This window comes from Pteropus alecto, unplaced genomic scaffold, assembly GCF_000325575.1.
Source record: "Pteropus alecto unplaced genomic scaffold, ASM32557v1 scaffold7, whole genome shotgun sequence".
Classification (NCBI taxonomy): domain Eukaryota; kingdom Metazoa; phylum Chordata; class Mammalia; order Chiroptera; family Pteropodidae; genus Pteropus; species Pteropus alecto.
The window spans coordinates 36,082,940-36,098,981 of record NW_006494614.1 but is presented as its reverse complement, the minus strand read 5'-3'; the positions used below and the strand labels follow the sequence as shown (position 1 = coordinate 36,098,981).

The following is a 16,042-nucleotide window of genomic DNA, read 5'->3' as shown; positions in this document are numbered from 1 at the left end:
CAGAAGAATAGAGGATTTGAAAGGCAGACGTGCTCCAAGGTGCACTATCCTACTCACTGGCCGGCTTGTCTTGGACCTCGATTTTGGGAAAGCGCGGCTAAATTTCGGGGTTCCAGCCCCTACTAGCTAGAGGTCCACACAGCTAGGCCCGCTACGGAGCAAATGTAAAGCCAGCCGTAGAGTCGGCGGGCGGGGGAGGGGGCCGTAGGCCGACAACACCCTCCCATCAGCCAATTACATCTCGCTCTCGTGGGCGCGCCTCTGATGACGTTAGGGGTGAATAGCTGCCCGCCTCTCGCGTTTCCGGTTTCTACCAGCCACTTCCGGATCCCCTCTGCTTCGATTGTTTGGGCGCGAATTGCTCTGAGCGCGGCTCCCGGAATTCAAGAGGAGTGGTTGGTGAGTAGTGAAACGCTTAACCTGCCAGTGGGTCTAGGATGGGGAACGAGGTTTGTGGCCAACACGTTTGTGGCAACCTCCGCAGTTTGCATTTGAGGCGCGTGAATGCATTTTGCATTCAGAAGGGAGGGAAATCCGAACAGGTCTGTCTTTGGTGGAGCCATGTATTAAAATATTTGATTTGCGAGGAGGGAGCGAAGTCACTCTTGGTTCTTCCCTCCTTTCCCCGAATCATGCTTGTCCTCGTCGTATCTCTCCAGCAGACAGTCGTGGGGTGAAATGCAGCCTTAGAGATTAGTGTCTGGCTTTGAGGTTGCTGCGATCGGCAGCGTCTTTCCGGAGGCGTCACTTGTCAAGAGGTAATCATTGTGTGTTTGTGCTCACCTCTTGTGCCCATATAGAGGCCTAGTTTGAGGTACTTGGTTTTCAGTAAGCTAGTGAGGAAAACAAGACGACGTAGAATGCCTCCCTGTTTCCTACACGGTAAAGAATAAATTCTTTACTGCAGTATATGGTCCCGCCGCAAACCACCGCTCAAGTCATTTCCGTCCATTCCTGCCATACACGTTAAAAGTCTCGCCGAACTTTTCCTGTCCCTAAACACACCAGTTACTTTCAAGCTGCGTACCCTGCCATCAGGTTTTTGCTGTTTTCTCGAGAATTCTTCACGCCGCCCGCCCCCCAATCTGGTTCAGTGTTTCAAAATGTAATTCAAATATTTTTTTTCTCTGAATACTGTATATTCCGCCTCCCCCCCCCACACACCATTAGATAGTCATTCACTCATTTGTCTAACATTTGTCGTATTGTGTAAAATCGTATGTAGTAATTGTTTTCATATCTGTTTACCCACTACTATTAGACTGTGGTTTCCTGTGGATGTAAAACAAGGCAAAATTTATTCCTTTTTGTATGCTCTACAACTGGAGCAATAGTGGCAGAAAATTATGGCTTTTATTTATGTTCTTACTATGTCCCAAATATTGTTTTAGGCATCTCATGTATTCTGTACAAAATTTTAGCTTTACAAAAGCCTTCGATGTTGATATTTTTAACAACCCATTTTACCATTGGGGAAAGTGAGCAAATTTATGTGTCCAAGGCTATATAGCTAATTAAATGGCAGGGCCAGGATTGGGAACCTGGGCAGTTTATCTTCACCCCTGGCTCACTCTTGGCAGTGGTTCTCAACCCGGGGCGATTATACAGCAGGGAACATTGATAATGTCTGGAGACAGTTTCGCTTGTCACAACTGGAAAAGGTACTACTGATGTCTAGTGGGTAGAGGCCAGGAATGCTACTAAACATCCTATAGTACACAGGACAGCTCCCACAGCAAAGAATTAACCCATCCCAAATGTTAATAGTGATGAGGTTGAGAAACTTTTTGTATTACGGTTTATTGCTACAAGTAAGTATCAATGAAAACAGTGCTTCTTTTTTAATGTAAAGGACTATTAGATAGAGAAAAGGAGTTATTCTGAATTTTGTCATCGATATCCCCATCCGCACTCCTGTGCCTATTGTAGTTGGTTGAGAGAACAGCGGAATCTGTATACTTTGTGCTCTTGTTAAAATACACATAGTCCACAGAGAGTTTTGGCTCAAATCCTTATGAATGAATTTTCCACATGAATTTGCACAACATAGGTTCATGGTATAATCCTGAAAATTATTTCCTTCTTTCTTTGTTATAAGTAGAATGATAAATCCATTTGACTTCCAACAAGAAGACCTGAGGGATGTCTGTGAGATAACAAATATCCTAGTTAATCTGTGACCAGAGTAGGACAATTCAGCACTTTATATTTACATTTTCTTGGATTTAAACATAGAGATAATGAAATTGTATGGGGGAGTATAAAGTGCAAAAGCATTTTGAAAATGATTTTTTACAGCAATACAAAAGGAAGAAATTTCTAGGAATGAAATTGCATAGCCTTACTGTTATACGAGAACCATTATTATTTGTTATATAACAATGTTTAAATGGTTTAAAAAGCTACTTTGGAACATTTACAGGTAATCTTTTTAACAAAATATTATGCAAGTATTAAACATTTTTATGTGTCCTTTTTATCTTTACAGATTTTTTTTGAAGCACTGTTAAAATTGTTCTGTTTAGATCAAGATGTCTAGCAAAGCAAACGCTACCAAGAAAATGCCTCAACAGTTAAAAAGAAATCGAAAAAGAAAAATCGGTCATGAGGAAGTGGAGTTATCAGAAAAAGAGGTAATGAAAATATCTACTTTATCATCCAGAACTCTTTATTACAAATATTGTCTGTTCTATCTATAGGACTATGTGAAGAGTAAAAGTCAGTTTTACTGCAGATTATAGTAATTCATATTGTTATGTGGGAGCTGTTACAAGATTAAGTAAAAATTATTTACTTCAATTCTGAAGATATTGATCAGAAGAGTGGGTCATAGGACATTGCAAAGGTGTTTAAATGGAAAGAATAGGAATAAAGTATACAAATTCTATGGCATTCATATATTAAAAGATAAGAGAATCTGTCAGTTGGTAGAGGAGATTTTTATTAACATAGAGAAAAATTAGTTTGGTAGGAATTAACTTCTTCCTACCATGATTTTGCCCATCTCTTATAAAACAATAAATGAAATAACCACATTTTTTTTTTCCATGTTTTACTCTTATTTTGCAGGTAAAATATGGAACACTATTTCACTGGCAATATGAGTAATGATTTAAAACATTGTTTGATACCATGTGAAATTCTATTATACATTATCATAGCTGTCCAGGAATTATTTTAGTATATCCTTTGCCTGTGATAAATACATACCCTTTTTCTATACAAGTGGCAATATACTTTACTATCTAACCAGAAAGGTATATGACTACTCATCAATATAACATGATAGACCTATTGCAGAAGCAATATTTTTTTTTATTGATATTTAATTCTCTGTATATGTGCATGTGTTTTCCTCTCTAGGTTAGAAACACAGCAAAAAAAAATAATCAACTAAAGTGTCTGTCTTCTGAAGGTATTTCTTTTCTGTATCTTGTTTGATGTCTCTTTCACAAGCTTCCTGTATTTATGAAGAAATTATCAGCATCTTGTTTATGAGTTCTGCAAAAGCCAAAGATAGTAATAAACAACCGCAGTCTCATTTTTGCAAGAATAAGTAGTACTAGTTAGTCAGTTATTTTAGTCAACTGAAATTTTACTTAAAATCTTTAGCAAAATACTGTGTCAAGTTCTAAATTGATAGAAACCAGAGAATATCAAAGTATCCCACAGTCTGAATTATTATTGATCCATGATATATAGACATATCAAATGATTTCTCTTCAAAACAGATATTCTTCTGTTCTGTCACCACTGTATAGATTAGTTTGGAACCCCTACCTAATTTTATTTAAATTAGTTTGGAATATTCATCTTTACTTAAACATTACTTCTCCATAGAAGAATTCTCAACCTCTCACCCAGGACCAGGTTACATCCCCAGGTTTTATACATCCATCGTGCACAGCACTTTTGTTTTTGTAATTCTTTGCATTCTTGTAATTATAATTATTTAATTTCCTTTCTCTCCAAAACAAATCTTTATGCCAGCCAATAGCATATCTCCTTTGTTTATCCCTTGTTAGTAGAACAATTAACAAACCTACTAAACACTGACGATCTGTTTCTGTTTTGGTTAATCTCTTTTGTTCCGGTTTCCATGCAACATTTGGTAAAAAGAGTTTTCTAGTCTTAATGAAGCTTTTTAATTCAGGTCATTTCTGAGAACCAGACTTTTATGTTGAATCCTAATAATTGTAGCTTGGTTCTTCCTTTAAAATTGTCTTGAGTTTGTGTCTGCAATATCAGTTAATATTATTTTAGTTAGCCATATATAGCATATTTATACTTAACACCTGGCATGTTATGGATGTTCAATAAAAAGGATATTAAAGTTTATTCAGCTTTATAATATTTTTGGATCTCATAATTCCATTAGGTTTTTTTAGATAAATTTATGCTTCAATCACTTTTTAAGTAAAAACATACAAACTGCTAGATTGACCAGATTCTCTTCTTTCACTGGAGACAGGACAAACAAAGGATACTAGTCTAAAACAGGTTAAGATAGCATCCAGCAAGAGAAAAACCTGGCAGCCTCTTTCAAAGAGTAGCAGAGAGTATTTGCAAACTATGATGGAAACAGTAATAATGTGAGTATGAAATTTTTCTCTTTCATTTTTTTTTATTTCTACTTATGTGTTTCTATAGACAGTATCCTTTTAAAAGCTATTATCTATTTTATGGTGATAGGGTGTTTTTCTCTTTCAGAAGAAGATATATTTACTGTCTTTTAATGACATTAGCTTTAGCAAAAAAGTATATGTGGCCTGATTTTCTATCTAAAACTTTTAACCTATTCTGTCAATAGGGACACTTTAGGAAGAAGTTGAGTTCAAATTGACACTGTATATGGAAGTTACCATTCTAGACTGGATACAAAGAAAATAAGACATGATTCTTTCATATGAAGGAGGTGAAATGCATCAGAAGAGTCAGGCATATAAATTAATTACAACAATATAATATGATAAAAATAACTGTGATTATACTTCTGCTTAAAATGCATTTAATATCAAAGAAAAAGTGATTGATTCTGCCTGGTTAGTAATGAGAGACACTTGAGAGAAATCAGAAAAAGTAAACAGATTATATTAGTTGTGTTACATACTAATATTGATTCAATCCTTGTTTCTTTTCTAGAGCAATTTTGAGTAACAGTGGTAGAGAAAATGAACAAATTCAATATCAACTCAACTGCCTGAAGAAAAGGTAATATAGTTATGCAATACGGCATGGTTAAAACATATTTAGTAAAAGTCTAAGCTGTTCCTGTAGTGCCAGAACAGACATTTATAGAATATAAAAGTTTTTCATTTTGTTTTTTTTGTTGTTGTGCTTGTTGTTTTAAGAAGGGGAACAATTTGGGAATATATGTTCTACCCTAAACTGCTGCTGCATATGATTCTGAGTTAAGTTCAAGAGAATTTATAAAAAAGAATTTGAAAATGACAAAACACCTTCTTCCACAATTCACTTTTCTGTTATTGGGATTTGAAAGATATTTTGTCAACTTGAACTCCATTCAACGTCATTTTGAACAATATAAAATTAAGAGTTTGCCACTCTTACCTGATATTTATCCTATTGCTGTGTTTTTCCTTCACTTCATATTGTATTACATTATTTGAACAAGCAACAAGTATAATTTTCCAGGATATTACTGCTCTTCACCTTGTGGTAAGTAACAAATGGAGGTTTATTTTCATGTGTTCTTAAAATCATACCACTGCCAGTAATTTTTAGTGACTACTTTTTTCTAGTATTTACACAACTTTTTCTTTTCAAAGAAGAATGTTCTGCATCTCATTTACAGGTTTGCCTGGAAATGTTTGTCACCTACTATGTTATTCTTGGGAAGGCTGAAAACAAATTCTGCTTACTTTAAGTATAATTCTCAAGGATGATAGCAAAATAGAAAAGGTGGGGTGCGGGTGACAATTTGTGGAGAGAGATTAAAGAGATTAAAGAAAAGACTGCTAGCAGGCCTTTAAATGGTTTATAGGAATGATAGCCTAATATTGAAGGAGTGCACTAAAAAGCTAATAAATATGATAATATGTAATAAAAGTATAGCTGTGTATGGTCTTAATATAGGACATGTTTGCTGTGTAAATGAGGCTATTTATCACTCTGGGTCATCAGAAAATATTAAATTCTGTTCAACATATAAGCTGTCTCTTCATCATGTAGTAGCCATGGAGACATATTTCAAAGACTGCCTGTTTTCTCTTCATTTTTGCTTTACCACTCACTCTCTTGCATTCCCAAATTAGCAATACTCAAGATACTTTCCCTTTTAATAATATAGCAGAGTGCAAGCTTAGCAAATGATTCTCATCAAATCTATTAATAAATTTTTCTGTAGCAATATTTCTCAAAGTATATTCAGAACACTTATTTTAAAATATAACTTGAATAAAAGTGATATATCTAGTGAATTATATTTAGGTACATTAGCATATTGAAAGTCCTGCAGTAAATAAATCTATTTCATTTTGCTTAACCTAGCATCTCCTAAATTGGAGTTTACCACAGAAACTATTTTATATATTAGTTTTATCTCTGCTTCGGTCTGCATTTTGACTTTATTCTTTGAGAGATTGTCCTGACTAGATTAGAACTGTAGACATAGACAAGCTCCTTATTTATCTTTTTAGCCTTGTGAAGAAAGAGGAGAAACAAAATGCTTATCCTCTTAGCTTCATTTAGAAAATCCTGGGAGATGGACTCTTGATTGCCCCAGCTTAGGTAATGCACCTATCTGTGGACTGATTTTGTGGCAAGAGCTGTTATGATTGATATAGACTGGGTCATATGCCTACCCCTACGGTCAGACAAACAGTTGCTAATCAGACAAAATGATTAGCTACTATAGTTTCTAGGGGAACATATTTTGTGAAAGTTGTCCCATAGAAACAATGTTATAATGATTAGGTGTTATTGATATAGTAGGGTACATTCATGTTACACTTTTAGTTTAATTAGATTTTGCAAGAATCCTGAAAATCTAACCATATTTAGAACATTTATAACAGTGGATGACTCTTCCACAAATTGACTTAATACACTTTTGGAAGAAAATTCATAAATGGAAACCTTAAGTTGAGAAATCAAAAACTTATCCCTCTTGGGAAGACTTAGACAGACAGATTTTTATGCTTAAATGTGATGCCCTGGTGATGATTTTCTGGATAACTGAAGTTTATCCCAGTAGATTAATGAAAATTATGATTGGTGTTTATACTGCCTACTTTTTTCTTTATAAAAATTAGTATTTTGAATAAGAGCCCAGGAAGATAAGTCTTGGGTTCCACTATTGTTCAAATTAAGTAGTAAGACTTTTTAGAACCCCAAAATTCTCCTATTAGATAAAAGCAACCAAGTTTAGATTTTCCTCCTTGATTCTTCATATGGAATTCAAGAATCAAATCTAGGAAAGCTATATTGCTCTCTGCTAGAAGTGAGGGTAGTAAAAGTTCAGTGTCTATTGGTGAGCTTATCAACCCAAATTGAAGGAAGATTTTTTTAACTTTAATATTGAATATTCATTTTCATAGTACTTTAGAATAAACACCTTAATCTTAGTGTTTTATTTGCCTTAAAGTCAACGGGACTCAGTTTTCTTTAAAATCATTAAGTTAGAGTAACTGATATAGAAGTTCTCTTTTATTGGTTGCATTGTTTAAAACAACAGATTTAGAGTCCGGGTTCATAGTTAAGACTTAGAGAGTAGTACTCTCTCTAGAGAGTAGTACTGTAGTAGTACTCCAAAACCCAATAATTCAAGATAAATGATAGACTTATGTGCTGGAATATTTAACACATTTAGAAGACATAGTGAAATTTTGATTTTAAAAATGTATATAAATAATTGTTAAATGTGTAAAATAGAAATTTTTTCTTTTATGAAGCAGCCTAAGTTCCCCATCGTTTAAGATAAATCTTATGAAAGGTTAAATGATGATTTGCTAGAACTTTTCTGGGGAGACTTACTGCTAAGGTTAGCTACTGTTAATAAAAGAATATTATAACCCTTGGGACTATGAGGGCAAAATAAAGATGGCAACAGTATTTCAAAACAAAACAAAATACTAGTGGTACTCAAAAAATAAGCAAGTAATTATGTTTTTATTCTTTCCTTAAGATTGCTACAACTGTGTGAAACCCTAAAAGTCCCTCCCAAAAAGCTGAAAGATTTAACTAGTGTGTCAAGTCTACTGAAAATGGAAAGGGCAAAGCACAGAACTAATGAAGAAGGTCTGACATTATTGCAGGTATGAAATTTGAACAGGGAATCCGTAATTAAGGGGAAGGGGAAGAAACCAAAAAGTTTTCTACATTATCATGATATTCTGATGATAAATACTAGATCTTGAACCAGATTTTTCATTAAAATCTTTTATTTTTTTTTGTAATCAAGGCAAAAACTGCCTAAACTTTGGGCCTCTAAAATTAAAAGTATTTCTAATATATTAATGATTAAGTAGCAGTTTTATTTTTTTATCAGACTATGTAACCATCTTAGTATTTTTGGTTTTCAAATTGGAGAAACTCATCGTTAAATACTATAGAATTTCAAAACATTAGTTTTTCCATTCTTTATTGACAGGAACACAGTCATTGCCATTATTGTTGTTATACCTAACAATAAGGCTGTCTCAGGAGGGAAATGGGGCATCTTGCCTCTGGCGGGAAGAAAGAGGTGGTAGGAGGGCTTTCTTTGTTCTAGGCACTGTTCTGAGCACTTATAGTTATATCCCTTAATCCTCACAGCTTAAAGAGGTTTGTACTGTATTATCCTTATTTTACAAATGTGAAAAAGAGACTTACTGACATTTTTAGCTGAACCTTAGACAAACTGCTTAAAGTTATAATATGAACCTAGTCCATCTGACATTAGAACATAATTCCTAATCATTATCCTATAGAAGCTAATGGGAGATATCATTAGCTATCATGATTAACTGTATCTTTTTAATTAATGGACACTTGAACGATCAAGAAAGTGACCTTACGGGCTTATGAAATAATTAAAACAGATGGGACTATATATCCCTTAGCCATTTCAAAGTTCTTTGTAGATATGGTACTTAGGTCTTTGTTAGCAATTCAGTAAATACAAGGTGGCAGTAGTTTATGCAATGAATGTATCCCCAAGTAATTCTAATAATTCTAAATTCACAAATAATTTATTTCAGTTTGTCTGTATAATTGAGATAACATTGGAATGATTTGAGCAGTAAATCTACATATACTATATATTAATAGGATGATATTTTTTAGTTTGCCTCACTTCATAATGTGAGATGTTTATTTTTCATCCCAATGTTACTACTTTTCAAGGTTATATTTAGTACTGGCATTAGTTCTAATACTTAGTGAACAGTTGAATGACATTTTTTTTTTTCAGTTAATTGAAGTATAATTGACAAAATCGTAAGATATTTAAAGTGTGCATCATGGTGATTTGATAATATGTATGCATTGTGAAAAATTTCCCCCTTTAGTTAATTAATATATCCAACACCTCACATTATATATCTTTTGCGGGGAGGGTGGGGTAAGATCATTTAAGTCTTTTTTTAGCAAATTTCAATTACACAATACAGAGTTATCAGTTATAATTACCATGTTTTACATTAGATTGTCAGACCTTATCATCTTATAGCTGAAAGTTTATACCCTTTTGACATCCTCTTCCTATTTCCCCTACTTCCCAGCCCCTGGCAATCACTTTCCTACTCTGTTTCTATGAGTTCAACCTTTTGTAAGGTTATTTTTAAAGGTTTTAAAGTATAATAATGGTAAATGTTACCTTAACATTTAATATTTCCATAAATCACTTAAAAGTTCTCAGAGATAATAAATGATAGTGTGAGTTTTGTAATACTGGGAGGCATTTCTGTTTTACAGCTATAATTGGACCTCCATGTGCCAAAAGCCTAATTAACAGTTAAATGGAAAACACATTTTCTATGCTCGACACTTATAACACCAAATGTGTGGATTTTCCACACCAGCTAGGTGTTCTACAATTTAATTCAAATCTGACACTATCTGGAGTTAGCATAGACCCCGCAGATTAGAGACTGAGTCTCATAAGATTGCCTCCTACTTCAGATCTTAGTTGCAAGTCTGAGCGTCCTCTACATCTAACCGACCAAGTATAAATCAGAGGTTCCTGTGACCCGCTCCAAGGTTCAATAATTTGCTAGAACAACTCACAGAACGTAGGAAAGTATTTTACTATTACCTGTTTATTATAAAGGACTCAACTCAGGAACAGCCAAAAGGAAGAGATGCATAGGGCAAGGTATATGGGAAGGGGTTCAGAGTTTCCATGCCTCTTCTAGTGTAACATCCATTCAGCACCTTAATGTAATCACCAACCTGGAAGATCTCCAAACCCTGTTGTTGAGAGTTGTTTGATCTCCTTCTCAGAGATCAAAGAGTAGGACTGAAAGTTCCAAACCCCTAATCATGGCTTGCTCTGGCAACCCGCCTTCATCCCTGAGCCATTCATTATCATAAAGTCAGGTATAGTTGAAAGGGACTTATGAATAACAAAAGATGCTCCTCTTACGCAAATCACTCAGAAAATTACAAGGGTTTCAGAAACTGAAAGGAACTAGGACAAAAAAATGTTATAAGAAAATATGCTCTTATTCCCTCCATCACTCAGGAAGTTACAAGGATTTTAGAAGCTCTGTGCCTGGAACAGGAAATGAAGACCAAATATATATTTATCTCACAACAGTCTGTGATTTGCTTGACAGTCAGTCGCTCAATGGAAGTACTCTTGGCATCTTGGGCAAAGTAGTTCATTTCTATAAGAGAGTCTTCGAACTAGGAGTTTGTAGAATTTGTCTGTATCCATTAGTTTTCTCCTGTATGCCATACTTGGAACCACTGCTTTTTCCTACTGCAGCCTAGTTATTGCTGGTGGTGACTTTCTAAAACTTTTGTCAGCTATCAGTAACAGAAGCTGTGTTCAACAACATGTTTATAGAGCTCTCACTCAGTGATGGTGGGTGCTAGAGAAAAGGCAGTGGTGAACAGTCTCTGAGAGATTCTGAAAAAATGGTATAGGAACCCGTGAGACAAAAGTTTTTAATCTCTCCGGATCACATCATACCATAGAATTTCACAGAGTTAGCATAAGAAAATATAAGAAAAGGAACAGAAAATAACATTCCTATAGACAACAAAAGCATGCCAAAAATATGTATTCACAAAACAGATGAACACTAACCTGATTTCTCAAGTGAACTGAAAAAATGTCAGAAAAACAATGGATGGTATGGAAAATATCATAAATCAGTACTATAAATACCTTAGTCCTCAGGTTCTGAGAAATACAGTGTCAATAAATTCTTGGAAACTATGACTTTAAGCAAAATGATATATAACAAAGCCAATTTTACTGTGGGCTAATTGATATAAATAAGAGTTAAGTTCCTATAGCATATTTCTGATCACAAAAATATCACCAAAATTCTAAATAAAGACCCCAAACAATTCTAAATCATTGAAATAAATGTGAGCTGTACATATATTTAAGAATGATTGATAAAAACAAGTAAGATAATTATTTTCCAACTTATATATTTCAGTTCAGAGTCTCAGGTGACTTGATCCTATCCCAGCAGCTCAGAGCAAAAGGCAGGACCCTGGACAGGACACCCTTCCATCACCAGGTGTAGTCACACCCATCCACACTTAGTCTGGGATAATGTAGACACACAGATCACCTTACATATACATCTTTGAGATGTAGGAGAAAATTAGAGTACTCAGAAGACTCACACAGACATGGGGAGAACATACAAACTCTACACCGGAGGTAGCCCCAGTCAGGAATCGATATATTTTTTTTTTCATCAATGCTATAACGAAATGATATTTAATGAACTGATATTATTCAAGGACCTGCTGTACTACAAAATGAAGTTACAGAATTCAGGAAAGAATTAGTAATAAAAAGCCTTTCATATATTTTGACTAAATTAGGAGTACTAAAGCAAACACAAGAGACAGTGCTTACAATAAATAGTAAAATAAGGAGAAAATTTTAAAAGTCAAAAAGTTTTTTTTAAAGGTATTGAGAAAAAGTCACAAATACAAAAGTTTGGCAAAGAAGATACAACATGAATATGGTAGGAATACCTAAAGAAAATAACCAAAGCAATGGAAGAAAATTAATTTTTAAAAGTTAATAATGGAAAAATTTAGTCCTTATTATATTAATTCTTCATTCAGTGCAGTTTCTCATTCCCTTCTATATGGGTTGAATGGTGGCCCTTAAAAAGATATGTCTAAACCCTAAACCCTGGAATCTGTGAGTATGACCTTCTTGGGAAAGAGAATCTTCCCAGGTTGGATTTAACTTCAGTATAGCCAGGTAAAATCATCTTGGATTACTTTGGATGGGCCCTAAATCCAATGACAAGTGTCCTCAAGAGCTAGACGTATCCTTATAAAAGACACAGTAACATGAAAGAAAAGGCCACATGAAAACAAATGCAGAAATTGGAGTAATGGAGCTACAAAGAATGCTGACAGCCATCAGAAGCTGGAGGATGCAAGAAAGGATTCTCCCCTAGAGCCTTCAGAGGGAACACTGCCGTACTAATACTTTGATTTTGGACATGTGCTTTCCAGAACTGTAAGAGGATAAATTTCTGTTGTTTTAAGCCACCAAATTTGTAGTAATTTGTTATGGCACGCATGGAAGTTAATACGTGTGGTTTAAATTGTATTTAACAGTATTCTCTAAATCTAACAACCAATTAATAGGAAATTAGGGCTAAGGAATAGGTTAAAATGGTAGAGCCACTTTGGAAGACAGTTTGGAGGTTTCTTACAAAAATAAGTAAGTCTTTTGCCACACAATCCAGTGATCATACTCCTTGGTACTTACCCAAAGGAGTTAAAAATTTACGTCTACACAGAATACTGCACATGAATCTCTGTAGCAGCATTATTCACAATTGCCAAAACTTGGGAAAAAAACAAGTTGTGCTTAACTTGGAAAAAAGATGTTTTTAAGTAGGTGAATGGATAAACTGACACATCTAGACGAGAGAATATATTCAGCATTAAAAAGAAATGAGCAATCAAGACCTGAAAAGACATAGAGGAAACTTAAATGCATATTATTAAGTGAAATAAGCCAATCGGAGAAGGCCGCATACTGTATGATTGCAACTATATGACAGACTGGAAAAGACAGAACTATGGAGACAATAAAAAGATCAGTGATTGTCAGGGGTGTGTAGTGGGGGTAGAGATGAATAGGCAGAACATAGTGGGATTTTAGGCCATCAGCTTTTGGGCGCCCCGCTAGATTAACATGGGTCTTTCAGAATCTCTGATATTAGCAGTTTTGCTAAATTTTTGAGGAAACATTCTTATACATGGATGTATCTCCTTGTTCTGGGGATATTAAATTTCCTTATAATGCATTACTACATTGGTAAATTAGTTTCTAGGAAGTCTGTTTTTTGAAAGAAAAGTGAAAATATATTTGCCAGTTTCTTTAAGCAGTGTTTCAATATGAGGTGTTTTAAAAATATGTATATGTATATATTTTTGGGTTTCATTTAATAAAATATTTAATTTAAAACATTAACGTTCTCTTTCTGACTCAGGAAGAAATAGATAAAATAGTAGAGACCACAGAGTCAATGACTGGGAGTATTCAGGCCCTAAAAAACAAAATTCAAATTCTGACAAGTGAGGTGGAAGAAGAGGAGGAGAAGATAAAACAGGTAATTGTTTAATGATGTATTGCTAATTGTTTAATGATATATTGCTAGATTCTGACAAGTGAGGTGGAAGAAGAGGAGGAGAAAGTAAAACAGGTAATTGTTTAATGATGTATTGCTAAACAGGTAATTGTTTAATGATGTATTGCTAGATGTATTGCTAGGAGAAGGTAAAACAGGTAATTGTTTAATGATGTATTGTTTAATGATGTAATTTCTAATGCTTGCATTCTACCAAGACAACTTTTGAGTGTACGAAGATGAAAGAAATCAGTCTTTTGAAATAATCTATAGCTTCCTTTTTTTACTTTAGATGTTTCAAATAGATAGTGGAGTACTCTCTCTTCCAGAACTTTCTCAGAAGAGTCTCAAAGCACCCACACTTCAGGTAAGTACCAATTGACTATATTGACTATATCACCAGTTATGAATTGCATATATAAAACCATTCTATCCTGTTTCTTATTAAAAAATGGAATTTATGATATAAACTTAACATTATTTTTCTCACTTGACACTATAGTATGAACATCTTTCTTTGTCAGTTCATATTCCATTGTATGGGTGTACCATAATATAGTTTGTGAATTACTGATGGAAATAATGTGTGCAGTTACAAGTAGTGCTGAGTAAACCCTTGTATATATATTTTTACAGATTTGTGTGGTCATAGCTATAGGATAGATTTCTGGAAGTAAATTCTGACAGTTGCTTTTGTTTGTGCTTATAACGATGGCATGTAACTTCATAAAATAATATTATGTCTTATTTGTAGAAGGCTCTACACTGGTAATTTATCTTTTTTTCAAAGGACCCAAGTAGATATTGTAAATGTCTATAGTGGTAGAAAGTCTTTATATTTTCTCAAAAAGTAATTTGAAATTTTCCTGTCTATAATTCACCCGGGGTGAATAACATAGATTTGAAAAAAGAACAACGAGTTGATGGTTATTGAAGTTGAGTGATGGGTACATGAGATTTGTTATATCTTTCTCTCTAAGTAATATCATTTGATCCTTTTCACAGAAAGGGTTAAAAACATATAGACAAAGATGGTCAAAAGATACAAAATCCCAGTTGGAAAATAAGTCATGGAGTTGCAATGTAGAGCACAGTGATTATAGTTAATAATACTGTATTATATTTTTGAAAGTTGCTAAGTAAATTTTAAAAGTTCCCATCACAAGAAAATTTGTGATAATGTGTGGTAATGGATGTTAACTAAACTTATTGTGGTCATCATTTCACAGTATATACAAATATTGAATCATGTTACACACCTAAAACTAATGTCACATGCCAATTATATCTAAATAAAAAACATTTTTAAGTAATTATACTATTGTACCCACAGAAAGAAATTTTGGCTCAAATTCCAAACCAGAACCCTCTCCTGAAGGACTTGGATGTTCTCCATAATTCATCCCAGATGAAGAACATGTTAACTTTCATCGAGGAAGCCTATGAGAGACTGGATGCCTCTTAAAGAGTGATTTTTAGAGTATCCCATAGTAATTTATGAATTTATAAGTTTGTAAAACTGTTTACCTATGATGATATTGCAAAGGCTGAGGCTTCTTTAGGATTAATTATTTTCCAATATGCAGTTTAAAATTAGCCTCTAAATCTACCATTAGCATATAATGTAGTCCTGAAAACACTGTGTTTAGCAGTTGCCAAGCCTAGGAACTCACATTTATGTTGTTACTTTTCCATTTATTTGCCCGAAGCCATAAATAAGAACAGCCACAGTCTCATGATTTATAATGGCTGAATAGAGCTCATTTATTGGTTAGTGCAGAGGAAATTTGACACAATAACTTAATATATATAAAGTGTTTATAGGGCCTAGTTCATAAAACTAGTTCATAAATGTTTTCTATTGTTATAATTCCTTAGCTGATGACTTGCATTTTCTGTCTGGTCATTTGGAACTTGAGAAATCCCCAAACACCTTTATTTTTTTTTTTTACGTAATTCCCTAGACTTTGTGATATAATTAAGGTTTGCCAGGTATCTTTACCTTTGGAGGCAGCATGAACATTTTATTTCTTTGGTTGAGTTAGTGAATCGATGTTGAATACTTGTTTTCCCCTGCCATCAAAGCATACTTTTATTTCATAAAATTATTTAAAAGGGACATAAGCACATTTATTCCCTTAAAAGAAAATTCAAACAGAATCCTTTCTAGAACTTCTCTCATTGTGATGATGATATGTATATACATGTGAATTAACTGTCATTAAAATATATCAAAAATCATTTCTAACCAA

At 34.0% G+C, this 16,042-nt stretch overlaps 2 protein-coding genes across 11 annotated transcripts in view; one reads left to right on the top strand and one right to left on the bottom strand.

Annotated features, from left to right (window-relative positions):
• The window catches only part of MUT (methylmalonyl-CoA mutase), a 35,999-nt gene extending 35,785 nt beyond the window's left edge, over nucleotides 1-214 (bottom strand). For 6 of the 7 annotated variants that reach the window (XR_003044492.1, XR_003044493.1, XM_025042907.1 and 3 more), the window contains exon 1: nucleotides 58-211. The gene's annotated coding sequence lies outside the window, so the exon portion shown is untranslated. Of the gene's footprint in view, nucleotides 1-57 lie in introns of all 7 variants that reach the window. The other variant, XM_015600380.2, reaches the window with a different exon arrangement.
• Nucleotides 215-298: 84 nt separating this feature from the next.
• On the top strand, nucleotides 299-16,042 carry CENPQ (centromere protein Q). Of its 4 annotated transcripts, none has more exons than XM_006926464.3 (10): nucleotides 309-399; nucleotides 663-758; nucleotides 2,489-2,633; nucleotides 3,364-3,415; nucleotides 4,472-4,592; nucleotides 5,143-5,211; nucleotides 8,147-8,276; nucleotides 13,653-13,772; nucleotides 14,083-14,157; nucleotides 15,124-16,042. In XM_006926464.3, exons 3-10 carry the CDS (start codon nucleotides 2,532-2,534, stop codon nucleotides 15,253-15,255), a joined length of 801 nt encoding a protein of 266 aa, XP_006926526.1. In that variant the 5' UTR covers nucleotides 309-399; nucleotides 663-758; nucleotides 2,489-2,531; the 3' UTR covers nucleotides 15,256-16,042. The 4 variants fall into 4 exon arrangements, with proteins under 4 accessions (XP_015455870.1, XP_024898679.1, XP_006926526.1 ...); XM_015600383.2 differs by having other exon boundaries at nucleotides 318-399; nucleotides 660-758; XM_015600384.2 differs by lacking the exon at nucleotides 663-758 and having other exon boundaries at nucleotides 299-399.